Raw genomic sequence first — 12,650 nt, 5'->3', positions numbered from 1 at the left:
CTGGGCACAGGGCAATGCCGTCCGTGCGCCCCAGGCCCGCGCCGCTGTGGCACCCGCTGGAGCTGCCTTTCGGGACCTCACTCCTCCTCCTTGGTTTGGAGATGCCTTTTCTTTAAGGCCTCTGCTCGGCGGTGTCTGATGGAGGAGCATGGAGTAACTAGAAATAAGATGATGTTTATCCAAAGCACACGTCCTGCTGCAGCAGCTCTGGGTCTACAGGGAAGACCTGATGCTGAATCTTTTAATTAGGACAAATTATGCTACTATTACTCTAAAACCCCGTCTGAGAGATGACACACTACGAGTGGGAATTCCTTTAAATACCGGTGAACAGGTCATAGACAAAATGCCACAGGCAAAGCATGTTGTGGTAAAGTGCAGCCTCAACGCTGCATAGTTCACGCACTCACACATTTGTCAAGATAGTTTCCAGCGTGCACATCTGTTTCCCTAGAAGCTGCCCACGCTTTTAAAAAAAAAAAAAAAAGGCAAGAGGGAAGACTCTCCAAAACTTAGATGATATACCAGGAATCTTGGAAAACGGATAAGGAGAATGAATTATGTGTTTTCCTTTGATGCAAAAACACCGCAAAGCCTAACCACATAAAAGGCACACTAATGATGGAAAGTGTAGGCCACCTCATGTAGGGAAGTGTGGTCAGGGGCATACCACCTGCAGTCGGGTCTCAGCCCTGCCTGCGGTCTCAGTTTCCAAATCTGTCAAGTGGGGACGAACATCTACTGCTCCCTGCACCAAAGAAGGTCACGAGATGCTGTGGGTGAGACAGCCGATCGAGGATAAAGTGCTCCACGGGCGGAAGGCGGGCCAGGCATCGTCGACAGGGTGGCCGCCCTCAGAGCGGAGCTCGGAGAGCTCGGGGCGTCACGTCCAGCCCCTGGCTTACAACCGAGGACCGCGAGGTGGCCGCAGGTCCGTGGGGCTGTGCCCTCTCTTACCACTGCTGATGGCTGAGTTTGCAATGACCGTAGCCTCGCTCCACTGGTCGGCACTGGAGACAGAGTAGGACCGTTGCTGCATGCCGTCCGGTCGGCTGTTGAAGGAGCCCAGGCTGACGCCGCTCGCCATCTGAGACCCAGGCGCACTAGTGACATTCCCTAGGAATAAACAAGTCAGGTGAACACCAGCGCGCACTGCACACCCGAACCGGCACGAGTTAGTCTAGGGGCTTACACGCCTGCACACCGTGGACCTGACACCGAGAGCAGCCGGCGTCCCGATACAGGGCAAGTGGAAGCATCACATGAAACCATGTTCCAGAGGAAAATAGGGTGAAGCAGGTCTTATGGTGCTTGACAGAGGAACCCGATGCTTCCGATGGCTACACCCACCACAGTCCAAGACAAAGATGCACACCACCACCGCCGCCATCTCTAGACGGAGTAGCGGTGAAGACAAAAGACCCACTTTTGGGAAAAGCGATATTCCTGGCAGGCCAGCGAGCCGGGCACTGAGGAGCCCTGCTGCATCCACACATCAATGGAAATGAAATGATCACCAGTCGGGGGTCAACTGTCTGATGCCAGAGGATTACTTTCGCGGGGAAGCTATACTTTATGATCAACACAAATGGAAGTTGCCAGATGCGACATCGCTGGAAACGCAGACTCTTAAACCAGGTAAGTTTACTCTTAACCTTGAGAAGACCACGCAGAGCAAAAATAACCTTAGCAACTTCACAGCACGCACACAGACTGCGGTGGAAAATGGTTCCGTCGTACACTTAATGATTTGAGTCAGTTGCTCAACATCAAAATGAATTATCATCTATATGGTCACCCCAATTTTAGACTCAAAAACATAATTAAGTGCCTTTCTCCAAAGCTCAGCCAATCACACCTTGCTGCCAGTCAGTTCGTTTGTTAGATCTGTAGGCAGATCTTCAAAGGTATTAGGTTTCTTTTCTTAAACGTTCCTCCCATTGTTTTAGTTTGGAACCAATTAAGTTCAAAATTGTTTTCATAGAAGGTTTCATAGCACAAGATTTTAAATACACAGACCAATTACCAGAACTACCCGTGGAGCTTTTTAAAAATAGAGGCTTCAAGAAATTCAAATTTCGATTCAGGAGGTCGGGGGATAGAGCTTGAGGGGATACGCATTTTCAAAGGGACTTCGGTGATTCTGGTGAGCAGCCAGAGGTAGGAACCAGGGCTCCACCACGAACAAGGTCCTCACTGTAATCGCACAGAGCATCCGGAAGTGACAAAATCATCAATGAAACACAAACGTGAGCAAATAGGACAAACAAGCGGTTAACGAACAGGAAGGATTTTGCTTTGAAAAATATATTTCTACCTTAAAAAATGATGCCGATTTTACGCTGTTGTGGGAACTGGGTACATTTTGAATGTCGTAAAAGTAAGTATTCCTAGGCAGGTTTACCGGATTCCAGAAAAAAAGCCAAAAGTACCACCTAAGAGAGGAAGAATGGGAGCCCATGTATCTTCCCAAGTGCGGGCCTCACAGCAGAAGCAGCTGCACCGCCTGGGAGCGTCTTCGAGAGGCAGGCTCCCTGGCCTCACCCCCCGCCCCTGCTTTTATTTATTTATTTTTTTGGCGGTACGCGGGCCTCTCACTGTTGTGGCCTCTCCCGCTGCGGAGCACAGGCTCCGGACGCGCAGGCTCAGCGGCCACGGCTCACGGGCCCAGCCGCTCCGCGGCATGTGGGATCTTCCTGAACCGGGGCACGAATCCGTGTCCCCTGCATCGGCAGGCAGACTCTCAACCACTGCGCCACCAGGGAAGCCCGCCCCTGCTTTTTAATGAGAGCCCCAGGTGACATGTGCACACGTAAAAATATGAGTGGGCCTGCAGGAGAGCTCTGATTGATTTAAAAACCAAACACTTAAACCAGAAAATAACCATGGACACGAAACAAAAACTACAACGAAAGCTCTTCCCTGCCGCGGACCCCTGAGATCGAAGATGCTCCCGGGAAGGGCACCCGCCCTGGCTCCTCAGCTGAGCTGCAGAGGGTCTTGAGCCAGTTTCCCGTCTCCCTCCCAACTCTGATGTTCTGATTTTAGGACCTGTCCGAGCCCTAAAAACGTGGAAACTCATGCATCCTGAATGGCAGCGTCAGCCAGAGCTGGCGCCCGCTCCAGCACCGGTCCTCAGCAGCCTGGGTAGCAGGGCCAGGTGCGTAGCATCTCACAGGTACAGAGTAGCCAAGCCTCAGAGAGGCAGCGCTAAGGGACACACCACACGCTCGTCCGGGTTTTCTCCACGTGTCATCCATCATTTAGGGCGCCCTGGAGCTGTCTTCGGGGTGCGCTTCTCCTCGGCCAGATCCCTGTACAATAGGACACTGGAACAGCCGGACGGCATATGCCCAGCAGCTGACCAGGCGTACCTGTCGGGTAGCATGGCCGGGTCTCCTCCTGACCCTGTGCTGACACCCGCGCCTGCCACCACCTTCTCCCCACACCTTCTATGCCCTGCTCCCTTCTGAGGAGGGCACCTGTTGGGTTACCTCCGGCTCCCAGCTGGGCTGAACGAGGGGGAGGCACAGGAGTGTGAAGTGGGGATGTGCACCCCTGGCCCCCCTCCCTGAGCGAGCGCCCTGGGCTAGCTGTCCCTTCACTGGAGGCTCGCCTGGGCCACCCCCACCCTCCTTTCCCTTCGGGTCCGTGGTGGTCCTGGTGCCACTCTGCCAGCCCTGGTGCCTGTACTACCTCCCGGCTTCTCTCTGCCCACACCTCTGTCCCTTTGCAAAGAAACCCTTCCAAGCAGGAGGGTGTGGGCCTCTGCCTTCCCTTCCCTGTGGACTCTGGTCCCACACGCCCACCATTTAAGAGGGGTTCACAACTCCTCCTGAGGCTCTGAGGCCCCTTCCACTTTCACCATGTGAATTCATAAAAACGCTAACATTAAGGGACTTCCCTGGTGGCACAGGGGTTAAGAATCCACCTGCCAATGCAGGGGACAGGGGTTCAAGCCCTGGCCCGCGAAGATCCCACATGCCGCAGAGAGACTAAGCCTGTGCACCACAACTACTGAGCCTGTGCGCCTAAAGCCCGTGAGCCACAACTACTGAGCCCACGTGCCACAACTACTGAGCCCGCGTACCACAACTACTGAGCCCACGTGCCACAACTGCTGAGCCCGCGTGCCACAACTGCTGAGCCCACGTGCCACAACTACTGAGCCCGCGTGCCACAACTACTGAGCCCACGTGCCACAACTACTGAGCCTGTGCGTCTAGAGCCCGTGCTCTGCAACAAGAGAAGCCACCGCAATGAGAAGCACACGTACTGCAACGAAGAGTAGCCCCTGCTCGCCACAACTAGAGAAAGCCCACGCGCAGCAACAGAGACCCAATGCAGCCAAAAATAAGTAAATAAATAAATAAATAGATAAAAACTAATTGTATAAAAAAAGAGCTTTATTTTAAAAAAAAAGCTAACATTTTTAGGGTGGGTGGAAGGAAAAGGAAGTGATGGAAAGAGAATAGGAGAAAAAGTACAATGAGGAGCTGCATGTGGGCTGCGACCCCACTCTGAGCCGGGCCCCCTGAGCCCGTGCTCCCACGGGGACACCTACTGTTTGGTGCGCACGTCAGGGGGATCATTCCTTCCTCCCTTCAGCGCTCATCTGTACCCCTGACAAGTCGTTATCAAGGGTGGGATTTGTCCACAAAACCTCATTTCATTACCACCTGTAGGCACACAAGGCAAAACACCTGAAAAACCAAAAATAAATTCACCATCCATCCGCCTTTGGGCAGATGAGTCCAGCAGTGCCCCTTCCCTTGTTCGCTCTGTCTGGGGTGTGGCTCCGAGGACGACCAGCCCCAGACCCTCCTGCCATACTCCAGTCAAAAGGTGGAGAGGATTATCTTAGTGCGTCCAGCACTGACCACTTGGTGCCAAAGTCCAGGAATAAGTAGCCACAGGCACTCAGGACAGCCAAGTCCATCTGAGCTCTGGGTCAGGGACGCAGGAAACATTCCAACAGAGACATTGGATAAAGAGGTAGTCTTAGGATGACAAGTTCTTCATCTGAAGGCTAAACGTCTACCAGGGAAGGAGTAGATTCCTTAAAATGTACAAGCTAATGAAAAACTATGTGATGCTGACCATACAATCTGGTTTTTAAACTTCCAGCTGTTTGTCGAATGGAATTTTCAGCACATTAAGCTGCTGGTGGATCCACTCTGGGGTGTAGCTCCTGAGGGGGCCCCCAAGGAACCAAACTGAGATCTCTGGGGTAAAGGAACTCCTGTCAAGGCTGTGTGGTCCTGGTGTCTGATTGCAGAATCCGTACGAAACCCAAAACAGCTGCATGGAATCATTCCGAAAGCCCACCCTGAGGGCCTTCCAGCTGGCGAGGGTCTTCTTATCCCAACCACACCCAATTCCCAATTGTCAGACTAAACAGAGACACCACAACGCCATGACTGAATTTTGACCAAATGAATGTGTGTACATGGACACGTGGTTATGGAAGTAAAACTTTAAAACAGATCCATAATCTTGGGGCCTGGCGTCTGGGTTGAGCTCATAGATGTGTTTTTGCTGAGGGGGAAATGATTTCTTTTTTAAGTGGAATTAAATTTGGGAGTGTGCATCTAAAAATCTGTGGTTTCTGGCATTGTTGGAAAAATAAGAATATGTGGCAGCCATGGGCCTATGTTTATGCTCAGAAACAGTCAGCTGACTCCATGCCTCGAATCTGTCTGGGTTGTGTCTGAATCTACACGGCAAGAAGCCAGGGCCCACACCAGCTCTCCTACCCCCCCCAAATTCACTCAATTACCTGCCTGCCTAGTTCCTGATCTTTGGTGACCACGAGTTACAAAATCTTCCAAAAATATACAGAGGCCGATTCTCATTTCAGAAGGAAAACATGTCTCATTTTCTCTCAAGAGAGTAAATCTCTTTTTTATACATGCCCATTCGCTTTAATTTCAGTTAAAACGTTTCTGAAAATCAAATAATAAAAGATCAACTAATTGTGACGTAAGGAAACAAAAAAAATTGTGAAGGGTAAGAAATATCGTTTCTGCCCTAAATATATATACTTTGGAGTTCCACAAACAGGTGCTTGCCTGTAAATGTGAATGCATAAAGACACACGTTCCAACTCTGAAGCAAACCAGGGGTCCGTAGGCTTGGTCACGACACTGTGAAAGTAGCCTTGCTGGCTTAGCGTGGCTCATGACACATCTTGGCCCAAGCATGAGCAGTCTCGGGCCAGTGGTCATATTTTGAGGCCTTTCTACTTTGAGTAAATCCTTCAGTCAAAGCAACCAACTACCCTCCAACTGTTTCATGAATATCTTTAGTAACTGTACAGAGTTAAAATCTAATGATAGTATTTTATGTCATAATTTCTGATGCTTATTTTCAAATGCATGCACGCACACACACACCCAACAGAGGCTAGTGCATAAGTTCATTTCTGTTCCCGAATGAACCTAACTAACTGGTCAAGTAATACTGACCTGTCCCTGCTTCTGCCCTACGTGTTAGCACTCAGGGAGTGTTCACCACTTTTGAAAACACCTCTAAGCATATGAGGAGATGCTAAGTTTCAAATCACCTTCTCTCCTCTCAGAGTACTCAAGGGTGACCTCTCTCATCGAATGGCGACTCATTTCACATTAATAAGTTATTAATTAAGGCTGTGGATCTGGAGTTCTCACTTGTGACTTATCTGATTCCCTGAGAGCGAAGGGTCTTAAAATCAAGACCACCTGCGATCAAGTGATGCCTAAACACTGTTCTAAGGGCGTCAGGGTCAGCCTGAAGTGAGGCAGAGGCCTCGGCGCCCGGTGATCAAGAGAAGAGCTGGGGATCTAAAGCCCAAATGGCCCACAACGATCCACAGAAACACCTTGCTCTGGGCGGGGCGGCTGCCGTGTTGATTAGCTAATCACCGCAGGGGCACACGGTCTGAGAGGAGCCCTGCCCGACCAGGGCCCTGGTGATGCCCAGGGGAGAAAGACTGCTTCCTCTCCCAGGCAGCTGACCACCTAAACCGTATCTGTTTGCTACAGAATTTCAAGAAAACAAGACAAGAGGCTGGGGTCTCTCCAACAGGGGGGACTCAGAAGAGGGCTGGAACTTGCTGTCTTTCAGGCACGTCTGTGTTTCTCCAGAGAGAGGAGATTCCACAAGCCAGACTGGGACGTCCCCTCCCCTGGAGCACAGGGGGCAGGTCTAACAACTGGTTCTAGCTCACCGAGCTCCGAGCAGACACAAGGCCTTAACAGGAGGCGGGGGGGATGCTCACCTCCCCGAGATGCGCACCAGGGCTGTGCCTGCCTGTGGGTGGGAAGGGCACTTTTCATCTTTCCTTCCCTTCTCTCCCCTCATATCCCCGTCTTCCACCCTCCCTGGGCCTGAGCTCTCCCAGGAGACCCCCTCCCGCTGGTAGACAGGTCCACGGGTCCCTCATGGCATGGCACAAGGGGGTGGCAACTTCTTGTTCTGATGGTCTTTTCAGGAATGTCTGTGCAGTGAACAGACTTGGCTGATGGAGAGACCGTCTTCCTCCAGAGGAGGGCGGATTTGTGTGCTGTCGGGATGATAACGTCATGTTCCAGGGCAAAGGCTGGGCAGGCGTGCCTGTACCCCATTATACAAGACTGGGGTTTCCTAAGCTTGGGGTTCCTCTCCTGCAATATGATGCACTGTGTATGCTGGTGTCACCTGGCCCCGAGAGAACTGGTGCACGACACTGCTGAGACTCTAGCCACTGCTACTGCTGTGAGTAACGAGCCGTCATCTGTCCTGACCCAGGGGTCTCACCATCCAGGAAACAGGCAGGCTGGCTGAACTTGCAGGGAGGGTAAAATCGGACCCTGCACGGTCCCGGCCACCAGTTCTAACACCGACCTACTACTACCTTTCCTTGTCTCACTGCATGGAACCCCTGCTGTGCTGGGCACAATGAAGAAGACAGTCCCTGGACCAGCCACCGTCTGGTCCAGGAGAAGGTCTCAGACAAGCCCACAAGTGGCCAAAACGCAGGGCAAGGAACACAAGAGCCGTGAGAAGGTCAAAGAGGCAGGATAGCATGCCTGCTGGAAGCTTCAGGAGAAACTTCATGGAACTCTGCAGATTTATTTTAGACTTCGGAATGGGCCCATCTCTGTAAATAATAATATGGAAAGAGGCGACACTACCTAACACTATCCCTCTGGATTAAAATCACACCAACATAAACAGATGAATGGATAAAGAAGATGTGGTGTACACACACACACACACACACACACACACACACACACACACACAGACAGAGGAATATTACTCAGCCATACAAAAGAATCACATTTTGCCATTTGCAGCAACATGGATGGACTTGGAGATCACTATGCTAAGTGAACTAAGTCAGACAGAGAGAGACAAATGCTGCATGAGATCACTTAATGTGGGATCTAAGATACACAACAAACTAGTGAACACAACAACAAAAGAAGCAGACACACAGATACAGAGAACGAAGTAGCTGTTACAGGGCTGTGCCTGCCTGTGGAGAGGGGAGAGGGGAGTAAGTGGTACAAACTATTAGGTATAAATAAGCTACAAGGATATACTGCACAACACAGGGAATACAGCCAATATTTTATAGCAACTCTAAATGGAGTATAACCTTTAGGAATTGTGACTATATTGTACACCTGTAACTTATATAATATTGTACAGCAACTATACTGTAATAAAAAAAGTAAAAATAAAAAAAGGACAAAAAAATCATACAGACATGCAGAAACAAGCCACCAGAACACATGTACAAGAATGTTCATGGCAGAATTATTGAGAATGGCTGAAACGTCCATCCACCCACCATGGGTACCTCACAGTAGAGCCACACCGGTAAGAATGAATGGCCTCTGACGTGGGCCACAACAGGACAGACACCACAGACAGCACGTGGATCCGAAGGAGACACACACGAGGGCTCCGCCTGTCCTGGTCCCACACAACCGTACGAGGGGTCAGACGCAACAGGCAAAGCCCATCTACGGAGCGGGAAATGAGACGATGCTCACTCTCGCGTGTGTGTAGGGGCAGATGCGAACAGTGATGCGATGGGGCCGGGGGCTTCCTGGGCTGCCGGCCACGTGCTGCGACTTGACTTATGTGCTGGTCACCCATACACTTAGCTAGAACTTAGGATTTTGTAAGTGTATGTTAATCAATAAAATTTACCCCCCAACCCCCCCAAAACTCATTTGAATGGTTTGTGAATGCAGAGGTCAGATCAGGAAGTATGAGAACAAGTCACCAAGGAGCGAGGAGACGGTTTCCCCGGTGTTACATCCCAAAGAGCGAGCGGCCCGGCCCTACGAAGTGCGGCATGCTGGCACCCAGAGGGAGCGAGGCACAAAAGGACCCATTTGCTATTGTCTCAGTATTTTTTTGTCCCAAACAGTATCTGCGTTATGATGACATACGTGGCCGACTTCCTGGCCCATTCTGAACACAGGAGAGTGTGTCCTCAAAGACCCCCTCTACTATCAGCCGGCTGCCGGCCTTGCCGAGCAGGGGCCGCCGCATTAGGATGCTAATCCAGGGAGCCCCACGCCAGTGCCTTGATATGGAGATGCGTGTGCCCACTGGGCCGGCTGATTAGCGCAAGCTTCCAGGCGTCCAAAGCGCCAGATTCTTCCCAAAGAATAATTTTAGCTTTGCTTTTACATCCCTAAAGTGTAAGAGTTGATTTGAAAAGGTACTTACCTCCACCATATGCTATTTTTCTTTAAACCATTTGCATTTCAAAGCGAATATGGCATTTATAGCTGCCTGATCTCACACGAGCATGAAAAAGATGCTGGTTTTCTATTGAACAGGAATGTTTTCATCCTCCAAATGACATCGAAGGGAGAATTCCTCTTTTAAGCTATAGGCTTATTACATTAAAAACAGCCTATTCTGATTTTTAAAAATATACCCTAAAATAAGGCTTTTCATAGCATTTAAATAGAGATTCATCAACAATTTTTGTTTTTTTTCTTAATACAGAATTCTGCTCACTGCACATCCTGACTTTGGTCTGCCTTCAATAATGAGACTTGACCCTACCAAGGCTTCAACTAGGAAAACAATACTTGGCATTTGACTTACTGGTGAAACAGCCTGGAAAAGGGCAGAATCGCTTGGTGATGGTGATAATGAAGTTCTTCGTACACTGAGAGTGGAGGAGAAAAACCCAAAGAAGATTCTATGAGCACGTGAGTGTGAAAGAGACATTTACGTCCATTGTGGGACTTCGTAATTTTTTAAAAAAATCATAATTACAGAAATAGGATTGATAGGAACTCACTCTTCCCCTCGAAGGCCTCACCCTCTGAAACAGCGATTGCTCTTATAGGCCCTTTTTCATTCCTATGTGGCTTCAAATGTTATAAAAACTCAGAGTTCAAGGCTACTGTGCAAACCTACAGCCACACCATGCCCCATTCCGAGCGCGGGTGGGAAAACCAGGTCTGCTGGAAGCAGGACTGGACGACCGAGGCTCTTCTAATGGCCACATCACTTCAAACTAGGCCTTCGCCATCTGTTCCGTCCTCTAATTATAAAGCCAAAAATAATATAATTCACAACACTACCATAAAAAGTGAGATACGAATGATTTAAGTGCCTGTGAGGAGGGCCCATTCGCCTCACTATTTGCATTGGAAATCTGCCCTCCTTTTGGCAACCAGGATTTCAGGCTAAGAGGATTTTTTTCCCAAGGACATCTTCAGTAGCTTTTCTTAAAGATGTAACATTATGTAATACTTGTTTTGTAAACGCGTGCAATTCAACATATCTGCTATTGAGATAGGAATCTTGTGTTTCTCAGAATGCTATGCATTTTTTTTTTTTTTGGTTATATGTTTTCTGCAGTATGCTTACCAGAGAAAAAAAGAATGTACAGAGTCCAGACCCAGTGGTAATGACACAGGTGATTACACTAAATGCAACACTGTGGCCACGCCCAGAACTGAAACTCCTGGAACTAGACAGTTCATGGTTATTTTTCCTAAACTGTAGAGATAGCTCATTCTATTCTGATTTCTCCCTGCTCTAATGATGATGTCATGGGGAAAAAATGGGAGCATGTTTTGTTCTCTAAGTTACTGAAACTTACTTTGCAAGGTTATGCAGATACACAAATCATGTAAAACAGAAGTCTACCAAAATCCCACCTAATAGATCAACTCATTATTGAACATACGCATATATTTTTCTTAATTGTGACAACAGAAAAGATGTAATATTCTACAACACTTCTGTATTATGACTTCCCAGCCATTTCCCCATGTTGTTCCAAAACCTTCAAATAATTTCAGACATATAACATCTTACAGATTTAATGTAGATAACTTGCACTGCCATTTTCCTACATCTGGATAGTTTTGATTGCTTGCAATTTCTCATCATTATAAACAACACTGCAAAGGACATCTTCTACTTTTAGACTTTTCCTTAGGCTGACATCCCAGAAGAGTTATTATTGGGTTAAACAGCATTAACATCTTTCTGACTCGTGATATATGTTATTAATTAATTTTCTTAATGACCCGTGGGCTAAAAGAAGATGGAAGCTGGGCATCCTGAAAACAAGTCAGTTCAGAATCTGTAAGATGGATAGAACAGTAACAATGATGACAAAATGGAGATAATGATGATGATCATAATATGCCCCCTGTGGTTAATACAAGGACCAAATTACATAAAGCACTTCGCATACTGCAAAGCCTCTGAAGATAGTAGTTGTTACCAATTTTGCCAACAGTGAGTTGTCCTTTTCTCTACAGTTTAATTTTTTAGCAAAAATGGTGATATTGCTAATTTTGTTTGACTTTAAAATCTAAGAAGTCTGGATATTTCACTCCTGTTTCTCTCATGGCGGTGTCTCTTCGTGTGTAAACTGCTCGGACTGTTTGCCTCCTATCTGTGTTTTGGTGTCCTAGTCATTCATCACTTCACATGAGCCCACACACTCATTCACCGATGGTGTTTCTTGAACACCTACTCCTGTATATGGACCAGTACAGCATTTAGCATTGGGACAACTCGGCAACACTCTTCCCACTCTTAGTCTCCCCAAATTCCAAAGGTAATGCCAAAGTCATCAGAAGTAGAGTTCATAAAAGGAAAGACAGAAAGGAAAGAAATCATGTGCTTGGGACATAACGCAAGCAATGGATGAATGAGATTACCTGACGGGCAAGGACAGGTGAGCTACAGTATCCATGGTCCTGCTTACATCCCATCCCTGGGATGCTGCTCCACCTTGGGGATGGATAGGATTTGGTGCTTGGTATAAATTAAGAAGAAAATATTAAGCACAATCAGAAGGTAAGTTCTGATATTTGGAAAGAGTTTAAATATTTATTGCTATGACAAAATCTGCTTTTTCCAGTTGGGTGTCCCAGCATTCATCACTGCAGAACGACACCTGCACTTCTCATCCTGCCCATTTATATCTATCTGCCTGAGGAACACTTGCTCCTACAGATTCTGAAGGTGTCTATGGAGACTGTCACCATAATGCTTACTTATGCACGTGATGCTTCCACAATGCTTACTTACCTACAAGCCATTTCTTGGTACGGGTTACATGAACAAGTTTATATGCAATACAGTTATAATGAGGTGTTGTGACATTACACAAAAGGAGGCTAAAA

General features: G+C 48.2%; 1 protein-coding gene across 14 annotated transcripts in view; it reads right to left on the bottom strand.

The window, feature by feature from the left end:
* Positions 1-12,650, bottom strand: part of AGAP1 (ArfGAP with GTPase domain, ankyrin repeat and PH domain 1) — a 550,828-nt gene that overhangs the window by 153,312 nt on the left and 384,866 nt on the right. For 8 of the 14 annotated variants that reach the window (XM_033424652.2, XM_033424661.2, XM_004262561.3 and 5 more), the window contains one exon: positions 958-1,116. The exons of the other annotated variants lie outside the window; for them this stretch is intronic. In XM_033424652.2, the coding sequence (XP_033280543.1) occupies positions 958-1,116 (159 nt within the window). The remainder of the gene's footprint in view (positions 1-957; positions 1,117-12,650) is intronic. 14 annotated transcript variants of the gene reach the window in all.

This window comes from Orcinus orca, chromosome 7 (genome assembly GCF_937001465.1).
Source record: "Orcinus orca chromosome 7, mOrcOrc1.1, whole genome shotgun sequence".
NCBI classification, from domain to species: domain Eukaryota; kingdom Metazoa; phylum Chordata; class Mammalia; order Artiodactyla; family Delphinidae; genus Orcinus; species Orcinus orca.
The sequence above is the reverse complement of the archived record's forward strand: the minus strand, read 5'-3'. Positions and strand labels throughout refer to the sequence as shown.